This window comes from Kogia breviceps, chromosome 4, assembly GCF_026419965.1.
Source record: "Kogia breviceps isolate mKogBre1 chromosome 4, mKogBre1 haplotype 1, whole genome shotgun sequence".
Lineage (NCBI taxonomy): Eukaryota > Metazoa > Chordata > Mammalia > Artiodactyla > Physeteridae > Kogia > Kogia breviceps.
Genome location: NC_081313.1, coordinates 62,903,285 through 62,919,518, shown reverse-complemented (window position 1 = coordinate 62,919,518; position 16,234 = coordinate 62,903,285). Strand labels below are relative to the sequence as shown.

The 16,234-nt window shown below is 37.3% G+C and overlaps 2 protein-coding genes across 14 annotated transcripts in view; both read right to left on the bottom strand.

The window, feature by feature from the left end:
- CMYA5 (cardiomyopathy associated 5) overlaps positions 1-2,276 on the bottom strand; it is a 104,417-nt gene extending 102,141 nt beyond the window's left edge. For 2 of the 4 annotated variants that reach the window (XM_067031202.1, XM_059060638.2), the window contains exon 1: positions 1,914-2,272. Coding sequence is in view for 2 of the 4 variants with exons in the window: in XM_059060638.2 (XP_058916621.1) it covers positions 1,914-2,080 (167 nt within the window). In the remaining 2 variants the exon portion in view is untranslated. Of the gene's footprint in view, positions 1-1,913 lie in introns of all 4 variants that reach the window. The other 2 variants (XR_010840178.1, XM_067031201.1) reach the window with 2 other exon arrangements.
- A 2,568-nt stretch (positions 2,277-4,844) lies between these two features.
- TENT2 (terminal nucleotidyltransferase 2) overlaps positions 4,845-16,234 on the bottom strand; it is a 59,837-nt gene continuing 48,447 nt past the window's right edge. For all 10 annotated transcript variants that reach the window (XM_059060664.2, XM_059060667.2, XM_059060665.2 and 7 more), the window contains 3 exons: positions 10,138-10,229; positions 7,849-7,928; positions 4,845-6,264 (listed from right to left, as the gene is read on the bottom strand). In XM_059060664.2, the coding sequence (XP_058916647.1) occupies positions 6,190-6,264; positions 7,849-7,928; positions 10,138-10,229 (247 nt within the window). In that variant the 3' untranslated portion in view covers positions 4,845-6,189. The remainder of the gene's footprint in view (positions 6,265-7,848; positions 7,929-10,137; positions 10,230-16,234) is intronic.

The window sequence follows — 16,234 nt, the reverse complement described above, 5'->3', positions numbered from 1 at the left end:
CCACCATGGAGCAATCCCTACATACCTCCCTTCCTTCTCTCTGCTGCTGCCTCTCTGCTCTGAGCCCTCCCCAAACACAACTTTCCAATCTGCCTGTCAGTCTCCTCTCTCAATGACACCAATCTGTTCTCCTAAATCCTCTCCAGAAGTTTACTGATTTCTTGTTACCCATGTCATCAAATCCAAAATTTTTTAAATGGGATGGTTTTCAAGGCCTCCACCACCACAATCTACCTCTTCCCCCATGTTTCCCTCCACTCTACATTCCGACGCTTGGCCTGTGTCCACCTTCTCATCTGTAGTCAGAGCAGGCTGATGTTTACTGCAGATAAATCATGCCTTTACCTGAAGATCTTGACCTTTGGCAAAGGGCAACACAACCCCAAAGTGGTATTTTGAATATCTATCAGCTGCTCACATTTTAGAGTAAATGAGTTTTCAGATTCTTGGGTGGCAGGGGTGCAAATTTTACTTGGGCAAAAGGATATCAGGATCCTGGATGCCATTAAGGGAAAAGGCTTGATTGACAGACTTCCCCTCCTCAGTACTGCCCAGGAATCACAGGTCCCTACTCCTGTTCCATCTCCCACAGGTGCCTTCTCTTCTGCGTCTCCTTTCTGCAATTCTTGCCCATTCTCCAGGGCCTAAGTCATGCCCACTACTTTTGAAGGCAGCCACAGATCTACACACTCTTCTGACCTTCCACAGTACCATGGTCTGTCCTTCCCTCCCCTCTCGTGTATTCAGCACTTTGTCTCATGGGCCCCATATTGCTTCCTAACTTCTTCCATAAAGTCTTTGAGGGCAGGGACTGTGCCTGCTCCCCACTTGGTAATTATGTGACCGATATTCCAGACTTCTTATCTAACTGACAGTTCACCCTAATCAATGCCCCTCTGTGGGCTGTTTCAGCTTCAACTCTGCTGTCTTTGGTTGGGCGGCACTTTTAACTTTGGGTAAGATGGGCACTCTGCAGTGCTGCACAACCATCTGTCACCTACAAAGCCTTTCTACTGATATTAATAGATTTAGGAAGGGACACAACTGACTAACAAACCGAAAAACAAACAAAAACCCCTAAAACTAAAAACAAACACCTACCCCCATCCCCATACTCAAAGAGAACAAGGAAAGGTAAAAACGAATCCAAATCAAGAGGAGATGATTCCTGCTATTCTCATTTTAGGGCCTACAAGAAAGAAGGGAGGCAGGGGAGACCCACATTTGTGTATAGTTATTACCTAACTGTATTCATATGTAATGTTGTTTGAGACCAAAAAAAAAAAAAAAAGCAGAATTTTAATAACAGGGGTGACTGAAATTCATGCTTCTTTTCTCCAAAGAATGTATGGGCATTTGTACCAAAATTAAGTCCTCTTCTAGCAACCTAGGCCAGTGCTGGGCATCCAGGAGACTTTCAGTCCTTTGAAGTTTCCAGAGCGGCTTCTCGGCCTTCACCCCACCCCATACCCTCTTCTCCTCTAGCTCAGGCTTTCAAGGTTGTTCCTAGGCTTTGGGCCAAATGTAAGCATTTCTGCGCAAATCTGCAGTTCGGCAGGACCCGAAGTAAATCCCCAGGAATAAACAAGAGCAGCGCAAGTCACAAGGAGCTGGCTGGAGGGAGGGGGTGGTAATGAGGGAGGAAGGGGGGATGGGGAGGGATGAACTTTGCTGCTCCAGCCGAGCCTGACACTCCAGCTGACAGCAAGCACCTTCACCTTCAAGTTCTTCACACGGCAGCGCCCCCAGAGAGAATGTGCTTAGTTCGAGGGAAATGAACCCCAGCTCTTAAAAAGAGGGAAAGGAAGGGTGCGGCGTTTCCCCCGCGCAGCCCCCGCCCAGCCCCGTTGCCGCCCTCCCCGCCCGGGCGGCGCGCGTCTGGCTGCGGGCCCGGAGCGAGGGCCCCACGCTACCTGGCGTCCGGCTCCGGCTCCGGCTCCGGCTCCGACTCCGACTCCACGGCCGTCTCGTTCTCCTCGCCCCCCGACTCCTCCTCAGTGTCCGACTCCCGGGTCACCTCCTCGTCCGCGTCGGAACCCAGGGCGCTGTCCGCGGCGTGGCTGCTCTCGCTGCTAGCCATCGCGCCTTTCCCGGGCCGGAGCTGGAGCCGGAACCGCCCGCGCCGCGCCTGGTGTTCTCCCTCTGACGGCGCCTCCGGCCCGGCCCGGCCCTGCCCTGTCCTGTCCCGGCGGGGCGGCTCGGGTTCCCTCCCGGGGGCGGGCGAGCCCCGCGACTTTAAATAGAAGGCGTCAGAAAGTTTCACCACCGAGCTTCTGGGGCCTGGGCTCGGCGTCTCCTCTTCCCCGCGTGTCTAACTTCCCCCAGCCATTCCCGCCCCAATTGAGGCGGATCCCTGGCGGGCCCTTTGGGCAACTGGAGAGCACCACTCGGAGGGGCGCAGGCTTCCGCTGCATCCGGGAGTTAGGAGGAGAAAAGGCACACAGCACCACCCCCCCCCCCTTATTCTCTTCCCTCTAGAGTGGGTTTGGTAGGCTTCAGGTTTGGAGCAGGGGTGAACTACTCGATGGGCCCTTATCCCAACCAAATAACTACTCCCTTTTACAGAGCAGAACACTTACCACTAGTTCAGGCACAAGTAATTTTCCCCTCACAACTCTGCTGTGGTAGGTTTAACTAAGATGCTGGTTTTATAAATGAGAAAACACGCTCAGAAGAGCTTGGGTACCTAGCTTGCTCAAGGTCTCCTTTTGCTAGTAAAGTGACCCAATGGGAAACAAAGTCTGCCCATTTCAAAAGCCCAGTTTTGAACCATTATTCAGTATTGGCTCCTTCTATATTTGCAAATCAATATTGTGTATTCTCTTCCTCAGTGACCCCTGGATTATTCAGCCAGGAAACTTTTATCTCCACAAACCTTAAAACTTTTTAGAGGAATAATTTTCCCTACATTGGCCAAAGTCTGTTTTGTCTGAAATTCAACCCAAAGTCCCAGATCATGCCATGCCCATGTTTAAGAGCCCTCAGTGGCTTCCCACTGTTCTAGGACTAAAGCACAAGGTCCTTGGGAAGATAAATGCTAACAACCCACATCTTAGCTGTCTGGTATTGTCTCTGGAAGTCAGTTCTAACATTTATCAAGTCACACCACTGTGCCTTTATGTATACAATTCCTTCCACCTGAAACATTCTTCCCGTCTTTATTTACCTGGTTACTCATCATTCAAGATCACACCTTTCTCTGAAATCCCCAGCTTAAGCTCAATACCACTGTTTTAGGTTCCCACATTATCCTATATTCAAATTATGTTTGTGTCTCTTTCCCCAGTAGACTGTAAGTTTGTTATCTTTGTCCCACTATCCCCATCTCTTACAAGTGCAGAAGCTTAGCAAAGTACTTAGCACATAGTAGGTGCTTAATGAATGGTCCCTGCACTGAAGAGAACAGGCCTGCTATGTACAACAGGTAGAGATATCTTCACAATACATAAAGATCGATTTTTTTTGTAAGAATGATTTTATGGCTAGAAGAGCTAACTAACACTGATTTTTAATTACAGCAAATTCTATTCACAGAGTTGTTAAATATGATAAATGTAAATTAGGTAGTATTCCCCAGTTACAGTTATCCCTCGCTCGTATGTGTGCATTAGGTCTGTGGGCAAAGAACTGCAGGTAGTTGAGGTACAGTACAGAAGCGTCAGCTAGGGGGCATGAGAGGGAAGACAGCAAGAGCCCAGCCTTCCAGGGTTCACTAAACCAGGTTTAACATCAGCAGTATGCATTCTCTTACAGCAGGTAGGCTTTTGCATTAGTAATCCCAAGTGTCTGCTCATTAGGACAAAAAGGAATCAATTGCAGCTGTGGGATCTATTAAACACTAATCAAAACTACAGGTATATTCCCTCCATTTAACTCAAAATTTCTTAGGAACACTAACTATAGTCAACAAGATTTGGGAAGATCCTAGCTCAAACCAATCCAAAATTTAGAACTGCAATACAGACTGCACATTTTAAACTTTCTAACACTACTTTCTTGAGTAACAACATAAATAGAAATGGCCAGATCAATACAAATAGAAAATAAAAGAATGTATTATTCACAACACAATAATTCATATTGAAAATAACTTAAAAGCCTAAAAAATTCTCCCATATACTGACAGACCACTTATCTGACATATTTCACAGTCACAAAGTGCATAATCTTAGGTCTCAGTCTATTGATTTATAACTAGGTGTAAATTTATTAACTTCTTGATCTATCTGTTATAGCCATGCCGCTGAAAAGCAGCAGCAGTGAGATAGGGGGCCTGGTGGTCACTGAAAGCTGAGAAAACAGTGGCATGAAGGAGTCCATGGTAAATTCTGGGGCTTTATTAGGAAATGTCATAATACTGTAGAGGTAGAATGCCCCAGACACTTACCCATGCCTGACAGCTACACAGTATTACTATGGAGTACTATGGCTATTATTTATTGTTTATAATTATTATCTGGAGTCATTATTAGAATATTAATTATACTCAACACATTCTGATAGAGAAGAGTTGCACAGTGTAAAATACATTTTAGGGAAATTTCCAAGAAAAAGAACTAGTATATAAAGCTTCATTGCTTCAAAAGCATTAATCATCAGTAAACTGAAAAATTCACCTGTGTGGAAAGCTTCATTCCTAATAATGCCAGAGAAATAGGGTGTTGATGTGGCTAGTTGGCTTAAAGAATGAACTCCATTCCAAGATTCTCTGCATAATCTAAATAATTACACACAATAACCAGATTCAGTTCAGCTCCAGATGATAACTACAGCTTCAATCTCATCTCAGAAGTAACGACTTTCACAGAAGAAGGAAAAAAAACAAAAAAAGGAAAAAACACATCGACAATTTCCATATATAAACTTTATTCCATTTGATCATACAAAAATTTAAACTTAAAGAAAAAAATGAAAATATGCACCTTTTACGAGTCAAAAAGCAAAAGTCTGTTAGCATTTGAATTGGTCTGCAAAAAAACCAAATACATTAGAGGTACAAACTGTGCTACAGCAGGTCTAAAAGAAGTTGTACACAGTCCTTTTGAAAAAGTTAAAACTGTTTTTAAGATTATTTATATTTAAATTTACAGGCACTGACCAATTTACAAATATTTACATACACCAAAAACGACCTTAATAAACACTGTAGCTTTTTTAGCAGCCACCACTATTTCTTCTTGTGGAAAAGATATCTTTACAAACATTAAGCTTTTATTTATAATAATGTTATGTCTTATCTAGAAAATTTTATAGTGGCTTACTGCCTAAAAATTCCAGTTTAGATTACAATCCTATAATTATACACAGAAAAAACTCTGATACTATCAATAGGATATAATCTCAACTTTGATCTTTCAGTTTCTGTTGCTTCATGTCACAGGAAAAATAAAAGCAGAAAACGGGAAGTAAAGCAAAAGTGCAAATTGCACTAAGCTATCATAAAGCACAGAGGACTTAATCTTTTCAAAATGTCTACACTGAACTGATTCTTCAAAACAATTCCCTAACTGCTGTACAATACAGAGTTAGTGCTCATATTACTACAGTGCAAAATGTAGTTGTTTCAACACAAAGTTTAAAGCAATCGCGAGTACACCAAAAGCATGTGAGGTACTAATGAAATGCTAATATCGACACAAAGCCTCAGTCTATCCTAATGAGTCAAGTGAGGACTTAAGGCAATTGTCCAGTATTTCATGCCTCTGCAGTGATTTCACTGAAATAAAAGATTTCATTTTGCTTCAAGTAACTGAATAACTGACTCGAATCTTCACTTCATTAGAAAAGACTCAGGCAACAAACCATCTACTGAAGGTGATACTTTAAGTATGTATAAATCAGACCCTTTCCAAAACAGTTCACACATCTCTTCAGTATTAGCATGTGGTACAATTAATTACAGTTATAGCAAAAAACTTTTATTTGATAATTCCCCCAAAAATATTTTATTTGATCTCCTGAAAATTCATGCCATAATATTACTAATCAACAATGTAAACATTTTCAAAAATACATCTTTAAATCAAAGGGTTTTATTAGGAAATGTCATAATAAAATATGCATATATAAGTATGTCCTCTTTAGAATAAAACATGAAAACAAGAAGAACAATTAAAAAGAAACCAAGATGAAGGTAAACAAAATGCATTACGATGTTACTACTGTTCTTTATTAAGAAATAGAGGCCAGTTATCTTTTCAGGATAGCAGTTCTTAACGGTAGTATACTGCTCAAATCTCGTTTGTTTCTCAATCTGTGCCATGACTGGAAGAGAAAGAAAAATCATTCTTAAAACCTAAAATATATGTGGAACAAAAGACTGAAAGGAGAGTTACTAGAATGTTAACAGTGATTTCTCAGGGCAGTAAAATTTGGGATGACTTTTTTGTGTCTGTGTTTTTATCTCCCAAGTTTTTAACACAGTAAAAGTATTGTTTCTGTCATCAGAAAGATGTTATTTAAAAACTTTACACCTGTGTAGTTCCAACTCATTAATAAAGAAATGAGCACATAGATGGTACAAAAAGATGCAACTGAAAATATTAACATTTATTCACTGATTTAGATAATGTCACTTAAAACAGCCAAGTAATTAATACAAAACCTTTGGGTTTGAGAGGGTAAGGAAAGATTACATCAATTATTTGACTTACTGTTTTGTATCTAGAAAGCTCTTTCAATTAAAAACTGTATTTATGAAGAAGAGAGTAAATCTATAATAAAGCACTTTATACAATGCATCTAGAAGAGTGAATAGAGTTTTTAAGAAGAGAAAAAAGAAACTGCAATTCTCGTTCATAAGCTAAAAATCTGGCCCACTACCAAAAAATCTGGCTGCAGATCTTTGCAGTTTGTTCTCACTTCAGTTGTTCAACTGACTAAAAGTATTGGTTTTACAGCTAAACAATCATAAATGAAAGCTCACCCATCAGTAAGAACAGCAATGTAGAAATGCTATTTTTGAGTTCTCAATTTAATCTGATAGAGAAAAACATTCCCTCTTGGATACTTGTTTTGCCCTGCAGAATTCCATTTCATTTAAAATTTTCTATTCTGGTTGACAAACTGAGAGGGCCTAATTTGAAGGACAGCCTGTAACATGATACACTTGCATTTTTAATAATCATCAAAATAAAGTCTACTTGGACATCTCGGTAATGAAAAAATATGCCTCTAAAATGATCTTCACAAGTTCCTTGATCTTTTTATTCTATGAAGTATTCTCTCCTATATGTCTCATAATACTACTATACATATTTCTATCAATGTGTTTCTACTCTGTATTGTTGAATAACTTGAAGCTAGGAATCAAACCTAGCAAAATCACTGACGAAAAAATTCACACTGTGGACTAGAGAGCTAAGGAATAAACTACAGTTTACATATATATATGACTTTATATATATAAAATGTGTGTGCACACAAACATACATTTTGTTTAACTTCTCAGAAAATAAAGATAAAATGGAGCTCTAGTTCCTTGTTACAGTGGGGTACATAGAAGAAAAATATGGAACAGACACGGCTTTCTTCTAAGGCTACAAGTTCCCCAATATTTTAAGGAGGGAAAGGAGTCCTTTAGGCTTTATTCATTCATTTTGAGAGCTTAATAAGCTCACTGTGAAAATGCTTATTTCCACAAAGTGAAAGCCATGTGAGTAAAAGCGGAGTCAGATCTCTCTGAAGGAGTATTTCTAAATTCAAGTAATAAATTGCCTATTGTGCCACATTAATTGCTTCACAACACAAACACCAGAGCTGTTCTTTCCTATTACCTATATGTTTTTTTAATTTTCAAAGCACACGAGTGCACTAATGCTTCTAGAGTTAATCTGATGCATTGTTTACCTTTAAAAATTGATCCTTGATCATGTCAAACTTCTGCTTTTCATGCACAGCTCTGGCTGTATTTGTTCCATCAAAAGGTTCTACAATGTTAAATGCACATATAAACAAGAAATTATTAAAATGAGAACTTCAGTTTTTTATTTGGTTGAATTATATGAAATTGCCAATATTTGACAGTTTCTGACCTACACAGTAGCAATTGCATGTGGTTTAGCCTAACATTAGATTTATGTGTATAATAAATAGTTTTATAATAGCTATGAGCTGTCTAACAAGGTAGATAAAATTCAAGCGAGAAGATGTCTAAAAATGAAGTAATCAGCATAGGTAAATTAAGTCTAAATCATAAAAATAGATAAGATTTCTGAAGAATCACAGAGTCAAGAACCTACTGTGAGGGACTTCCCTGGTGGCGCAGTGGTTAAGAATCCACCTGCCAATGCAGGGGACACAGGTTCGAGACCTGGTCTGGGAAGATCCCATATGCCACGGAGCAGCTAGGCCTGTGTGCCACAACTACTGAGCCTGTGCTCTAGAGCCCACGAGCCACAACTACTGAAGCCCGTGCACGTAGAGCCTGTGCTCTGCAGCAAGAGAAGCCACCGCAATGAGAAGCCCGCGCACTGCAACGAAGAGTAGCCCCCGCTCGTCACAACTAGAGAAAGCCCACACACAGCAATGAAGACCCAACGCAGCCAAAAATAAATAAATAAATAAATAATAATAAACCACTGATTTGTCTAGTAGGAGAAAGGCCAATGCCTTTGAAAGTAGAGGTTTAATACCAGGGAAGATAGAAAACAGTGCAGAGAATTATGGTGTGACTAAATGGCTTAAAAAAAATGCAGTGAGAATGGTAACTTGTATTAGAAATTTGGCAGTGAAAGACAGAAAAACAGGATAGAGAAAAAAGTGGACAAGACAGGAAGAGAACAAAAGAAGAGATTTTATGTGTGTGTCTCCAATATTACTTTCCATGTCTTTACCCTCACCCCACTCACCCTTCACCCACAAAATAAGAGAGAGGAGTTCATATATAGAGACAAAGAAACTGATTCTGTATAAGAGAACGAGGAAACTGAAGATAATAGTGAGAAAAGAAGGATAACTAAAGGCATTAGGAGTGAGATGGGAGCTGAAATAATGTCAGCAGTAGGTTAAAATTACTAGAGTTGAAGAATTTTGGCATAAAAAAGAGGAAAAAGGTACTCAGAAAAGCCAGTGGGATCAAGTCAAGAGTATTTTTCAAGGATGAGAAGACCTATGTATGCTGTAAAGCTGAAACAGAGAGACTAGAGAGAAAGAGAATGAAGTTGCTAGAATGAGGGGAAAGACCTCAAAAAAGGTGTGAAAGAATAGGAAATTTGATGGAGATGTTAACTTTAGATTTGTGATATAATCTAATCAGGCCCGTAATTTTAAAAACTCCTTTTATTTTTTTATTGCTCAGAAAGGCTATTTCAAAAAAGAGTTTATTGTCACAGTACTTTTCAAAATAAAATAACGCCATACGCCAAACTATCAGATCACACAGTGCGTAGCACTTTACAACTGTATTTAATATTCAAAAGAACCAAGTAACTAAAATAACATACACACACTGTGCAATTTAGCAAACCAAACACCAAAGCAGGAGATTCAATTTCACATTTATAAACTCTTAAGATGTTGCATTATAATTCAAGATTAAAATACTCTAAATTTGATGTTTTCCTGCAAATGCCAAATCTCAACCCTTTATGTTACTTCAAGATTTACAACAGTCATCAACTTGGCATCTGTGAGAACAATACTGCCTCTTAAAGTCAGTTTCCACTGACTTAAAGAAATATTCAACTACATGTAAATTAATTTTAGAGAACAGACTATCTGCAGACCATTTAATTTTTAAAGGAAAATCAATTTTATATTCATAAAAATCTAGCTTGTATTAATTATCAATATTTAAGTATAAAAGAACTAATTTTATTTCAAAGAATCATTTTCTTCTCCCTGTAAGTCATGAAACTAAATTTCAACCAACTACAAGCATGAGAGGTGCGTGAAGACTGCTCAAATCTTACTGACTGGAAAGATTAGACACCTAAATTCGTGTTTATTATTTCTTACAACTAAAGAATTTTAAATTATTTTTTAAATTAAAATCTTATGAATAAAAGATTTATAAACCACTTCAGAACATAAATGTATTACTTTTAGATGAAATATAAGCTGAAAGTATGCAAGTAATTCTCTCAGTACCATGATGATAGTTGGATAGGAAATAGAGAGTAGTTGTGGGAAAGCTACCTTCTACACAGATGTATTTATTTCTCCACTCAATACCATCAGGCCTGGGAATGGCTTTGGCTTCACGAACTGAAATCATCTGACTGTTCCAGCTATCAAAAGAAAAACATTAATCATGTTAACTATTTTCTTAACTTCCCTTTTATTATTTTTATTATATCAGTAGTTAAGCCTACTCTGATCTTCTCACAGAACTGGAATTTGCTTCAACCCTCTGCATCTCGATCCCCATTTCCCCTTCTCTACTTCGTTTGTCTCCACAGCACTTACATTCTAACAATTTGCTTATTTATTACGTTATTGTGTGTCTCCCCTAAATAGAATGAAAACTCTCAGATGCTGAGCTATTTGTGTTTTTTTTTTACTCCTCACCTAGTTGCTTAGTATAAACTAGGTGTTCAATATATATTTTTTGAATAAATGAAGTAATATGAAAAATAAAGTGTAAGTAAACAAAAAAACTATGTTCCTTGTTAACACCCCAGTAAGAATTTTTTATTTGGTAAGAGAGAGGTAATCTTCTTGTGTTGTTTTCTGGCATCATTAAATAATTTCCGCTCAGGTGCACCTCTACTGATACGATTTATGGTAGAAAATCTTTAAATTTTCCAGTAGAAGCAAGAAGATGTTGTTTTAAGAAAAAAAAAATACTCTATGAAAACATACTGTTATTGCTGTATATCAGATGTAGATGTTAACAGTGAAGTTTTATTCAAGTAAAACAATTTTATCAGCATGCTTGAAGGTAAACTGTCCAGTCTTTAGTATATCCTAACCTTACACTGTTCTTTTAAATTTATAATAATTTTGTACAAGTTCAAATTATAATAATGTTATACAAGTACCATTTTCCTTTTTTCAAAAACATTTTAAAAATACATGACCACTCAGCTTGTATTCAACAGAAAAATGAGTTTGGGGTATAGCCAAACTATAGGTATCTTTTTTTATAGGTATCTTTTTTTTCAGCTGTATTTAGCTTTCTCCATCATTTCAGTAGGAGAAAGACCATGGTTTGGGACATTCCAAATGCAACACTCATCCTGCTCTGCCTCTATTTATTAGAGAATCCATAAGGATATAATCGTGGGTCCAGTATGGCATTTGTTTCTAGAAAATTGACTAATTTCTATGTTAAACATGCAAGAAAATATTGCATCTTGTGAAGTTTGGTAACTGAAAAGAATCCTCAAAGTATGATTTTCTATTTTTTCTTACCAAGAATACAGTTTAGAAATAGTTTGCAAAGACAGCTTTAAGTTCTTTAAAAATATATATCAGAATTTATGTTTTTTAAAAATAAGTGGGTTGTCAAAAAGAAATACTTAGGATTGGTTACAGTAAGATGTTTTAGATCCTTCATGTACAGCAGCTTCGTTAGTTTGGACTCCAAACAGAAAAGAAGTTGGACTCCAAACAGAAAAGAAGTACACTGCTCTACTGGTCCAAGTGTTACCAAAATTTTCTTAAAAATAACAATGTAAAGGGGAGAGTTATATAACCACATTGCTGACCCACACAAAATTACAGTAGAATTACACTTTGTGCTACTTCACTTTATACGGCATAAGACAAATTTCATTAATAAAATGAACTTTTTCCTGAGACTACTTGTTTCTAATTTCAACTTATAGGACAGTGGAATCTGCAGTAGAATTAAAATAGGAAATATTATGTTAAAAGGGGGTGGACTGATTTTTTTCTCTCAGACAAGTTTAAAATATTGAAATACCGTATCCTGCTGTCAAACTAAAACTTCTACTTTCTTAAATCAAAGGAACTCTCCTCACCACTATATTTCTATTAAATCCAATCCTGAATTTATATTACATGCCAGTATTTGATTCTAAACTGGATCACAGAAACATATGTGACACATCCATATTCACTTTTTCATCCCTAACCAGATAGTGTTTAATCTTCAACCTATAATCAACCCAAACAATTCAGTTATTTAAATGACTGTAGCATTTGAAGTACTTCATAGAGGAATAAAAAAGAATATTTGAACCACTACTATTTGGACTGATTCAATCTACTGCATTTTTGAAGAACTTTTAAATATTTGAAATTATTAAATATTTAAATCATAAACATGATACATAACTTATATACTTTTAATCTTATAGGTGAATTTAAATGTAGAATTCAAATGGTAATTTAGAAATATTTGCCCTACACATTTCCTTCTTTAAAACAGGCTCTAAACTAAGCCTTTTATCATACCATATTTCTCTACCATAATTTGCTTGCCATGTGAAAATCTGTCATTGTCACTCAATAATTAAAGTATAAAATAAGATACAATCTATAAAAGAGGGATGTTTCAGAAAAGACTAGAACAACAGATATGGGACTTAATCTAAAACAGATCTGATAATGTATGATAATCTTTTGAATATAAAACAGATTACTGACTATATTGGTAAGACGCTCGCTTTTTTTCTTCAGTAATGTTAATGAGCTGGTACTCATTTATTAATTCTCTTCTAGCTATTCTTTTTGGGACAAACAGAAAGTATTTTGAGACAATTGATTAAATTGGAAATGCAGACTTCAACAACATTACAAAGAAAACTTTAAGTCTAATAAAGACAAAATTATGTGTCTGATACCACATGGCTGCATATATGCTAAGACTAGTCAAAGTAAGTGAAAAAATTGTATATTTTTATTCTATAACTAAGGGCTGGGGAGCAAACAATCAAACAAACACTTTGTTAGGGATTTCACACCTTGTAAACAGAAAAAGCTTGACTCTAATCCTAGAGTTTTGTTTTGTTTTGACTGGCTCCTCTTCTGCCTGACCCTTTAAATGCTGGTGTCTTTCAGGACTTTGTCTTTTTCAATCTTTTTCAAATGCTAGAGCACCCATCCAGGCTTCAGTACTCTGATGTTTCTTTCCCAAATCTTCTTCTCCAGCTACTAAGCCCCACGCCAAAATTTACAAGTAACTATTGGAAACTGCCACCTAGATGTCCTGTAGGCAACACTGTGCCCATTTTCAAGACTGAATTTAATATGTCCTGTCCATGGTCAATTATTAAAATCACTCCCTTGCATATCCCTCAACTCTCTTACCTGCTCTTGTTGCACTGAACTTATTTGGCTGATACAACTATAATTATATCTTTGTTTACTCCAATTCTTTCCCAAGCAGCTAAACAGCACTGGAGAAAATATGCAACCATATTGACCTTTCCATTTATGATCACTTTAAATTCATGATGACTTAGCTCAAAAGGATCCTAAATGCTACTACCCACCTATCATACTATATTTCCATAGTTAATTCACTCCTTTACTCTTCTACATGACAATTCATACCTTCTCCTCACTTCTCAAATCTACTCCCTCACAATCCTTCCTGGCTGATGTCCATGCTTCATTTCACTAAAAAAACTAAAACAATCAAAAGATAGTTTCCTCTAGCTCCCATCACATCAACCTGCATTTGTCTGTATCTATATATTCTTTTTTTTCCTTATTATTATTAATGAATTGTCAGCGCTTCTATTCCACTTGTGCTCTAGATTCCAATCCTTCTCTTCTCAGAGTAGACTGTTCAATAATTTACTACAATTTTTCTGGTATCACCAATTTTTCCATAAAGATGGTAAAATTTCTCCTTTCTAAAAAGAAAATCTCAACCCTGCTTATCCTCCAATTTCTACCCCACTTTTTCTGCTCCCTTTACAAGTATGTAAATTCCCCTAGAGGGTTAGCTACACTACCTAAATCCTCCCCTCCTTTTCTTTCTTTAGCTCACACCAATGACACTTTTTTTTTTTTGATAGGTAAGAAGTGGATCTATTTAGAGAGAAACACACTGGACAGAGTGTGGGCCATCTCAGAAGGCGAGACTGGCCTTGGGAGAAACACACTCCACAGAGTATGGGCCATCTCAGAAGGTGAGAAAGGCCCCAATGATGCTTTTTATCCACATTATTCCACAGAAACTGCTCCTGTCAAGGGTCCAGTAGCCTCCACATGGACAGATGCTTCAATGGTCAGCTTTTAGTTCTCATCTTGTACTTGATCTATCAAAAAATGTGATGCACATAATCACTCCCTCCTCCTCAAAACGTTTTTCCCCCTTGAATTACAAGACACCACATTCTATTGGCTTTCCTCCTTTCTCAATGATTCTTCCTTTTTTGATTACTATATATTAGTTCCTTCTCATACCTAATCTGTTTTTATTTCATCTCTGTATTATGACATTTTTCAAAGGGAAAAATGAAAAGCATAAAACTTAAAAGCAGTGCAACAGTGGTTAATATTTTGCCACATTTGCTTGTATGTGTGTATATGTGTATGTTTTGAACTGACACTTTTGTTAAGCTGTAGACAGAGAGAAACTTCATTTCTTTATCCTTTAGCATATATCTATCTTTAGCATATATCTATGAATAAGGCTTTTCTTCTTTGTAACACCAACAGCATCAAGAAATTAATGTAACTCAAATGCCTTTTATAATTTTTCCACCCTCTCTACAATACGACTGTAATCCAGGTTCATCCATTGTATTTGATTGTTCCATCTCTTTAATCTGGAAATGTTCTCTCTACTTTTTTTTTTTTAAGATATTGACTTTTTGAGAGACTAGGCCAGTTGTTTCACAGAATATCTACATTCTGAATTTGTCTTTCTCTCTTCACTGTCATTTAAAACACTCTTGTATCTTCTGTATTTCCTGTACCCCTCTTAACACCGGAGTATCTAAGGGTTTAGTCTTTGGACCGTTTCTCTTTTCTATCTACATTCCCTTGGTTTTCTCAAAAAGTTTCCTAGCATTAAATACCATCTACCTGCTGACAACTCCCAAATATAAAGCTCTGTGACCTCACTCCTGAAGTCTAGAGTTGTATGTCCAACTCTCTACTCAGTATCTCTACTTGAATATTTTGTGGGTATCTTAATCTTAAAATGTTCAAAATCAGTAATGTTCCTCCCTTGTCTTCCGCATCACACCTAATAGCAACTCCACCCTTTCAGGTGCTCAGGCCAAAATCTCAGAAGTCATTCTTGGCTCCTCGCTTTCTCTTAGGTCACATGTAATCTGTGGCAAATCAAAATGTAAGTGGAATCTGACCACTTCTCATCCACTTCCACTGCAACCACCTTTACCCAAGCTACATGACTTCTCTTAGATGACTACAATACCTTTCTAAACAGTCTCCTTGCTTCTGCCTTTGGCTCCCCCTTCAGTCTATTCTTATCCACCAACCAGGATTAGCATGTTATAAACTAAATCAGATCATGCAATTTCTCTACTGAAACCCCTCGAGTGGTTTCCTGTTTTACCCAGAGGAAAAGCCAAAGTCATCAAAATTAACCACAAGACCCTACATGACATGGACTTCCTTAACTCTCAGACATCATTGACTTCTACACTCTCTTACAGTCACACTGGCCTCTTTGCTGTTCCTTGAACATGTTAGGCAAACCTCCACCTCAGGGTCTTTGCAGTTGTTTTTCCTTCTGTTTGGAAAGCTCTTCTCCCATATAGACACATAACTCACACCTTCCTCTCCGTTGGGTCTTTATTGCAAAGGTCACCTTTTCGGTGAGACTGTCTTACCACGCTAGGTATTAAACGGCAATACAGGTATTAAAATTGCAACAACTACACACACCAGAATATCCTTTCTTGCTTTTGCTTTATTTTTCTCTACTTACCACCACCTAACATACTGTACATTTTATTTGTTTACTGTCTATCTCTCCATACTACAAGATAAGCTCCATAAAGACAGTTTTGTTAACTGCTATATCCCCAGTGCATAGAAAATAGCTTGGTATAGCATAGGCACTCAATGATTTATTGATGAAATAAAATGAGGAAAAAACAGTAAGAAAAGAGATAGAAAAATTGTCCTTTGTATACAGGTATATATTTTTAATTCAACAGATAAACTAGCAGTAATGACATGTGATTGGGCATCCATAAAATAAAGAGAATTATAAAACAGATACCTTTTAAGGTTCCTAGAATCTCTAGTATCTATGAGTCTATAAGATATTTAGAATTTAAAATTTTCTTTTCTTGTTTTTTTGCTAAATTACAAAGTGATTAAATTCTGACTGTATGTT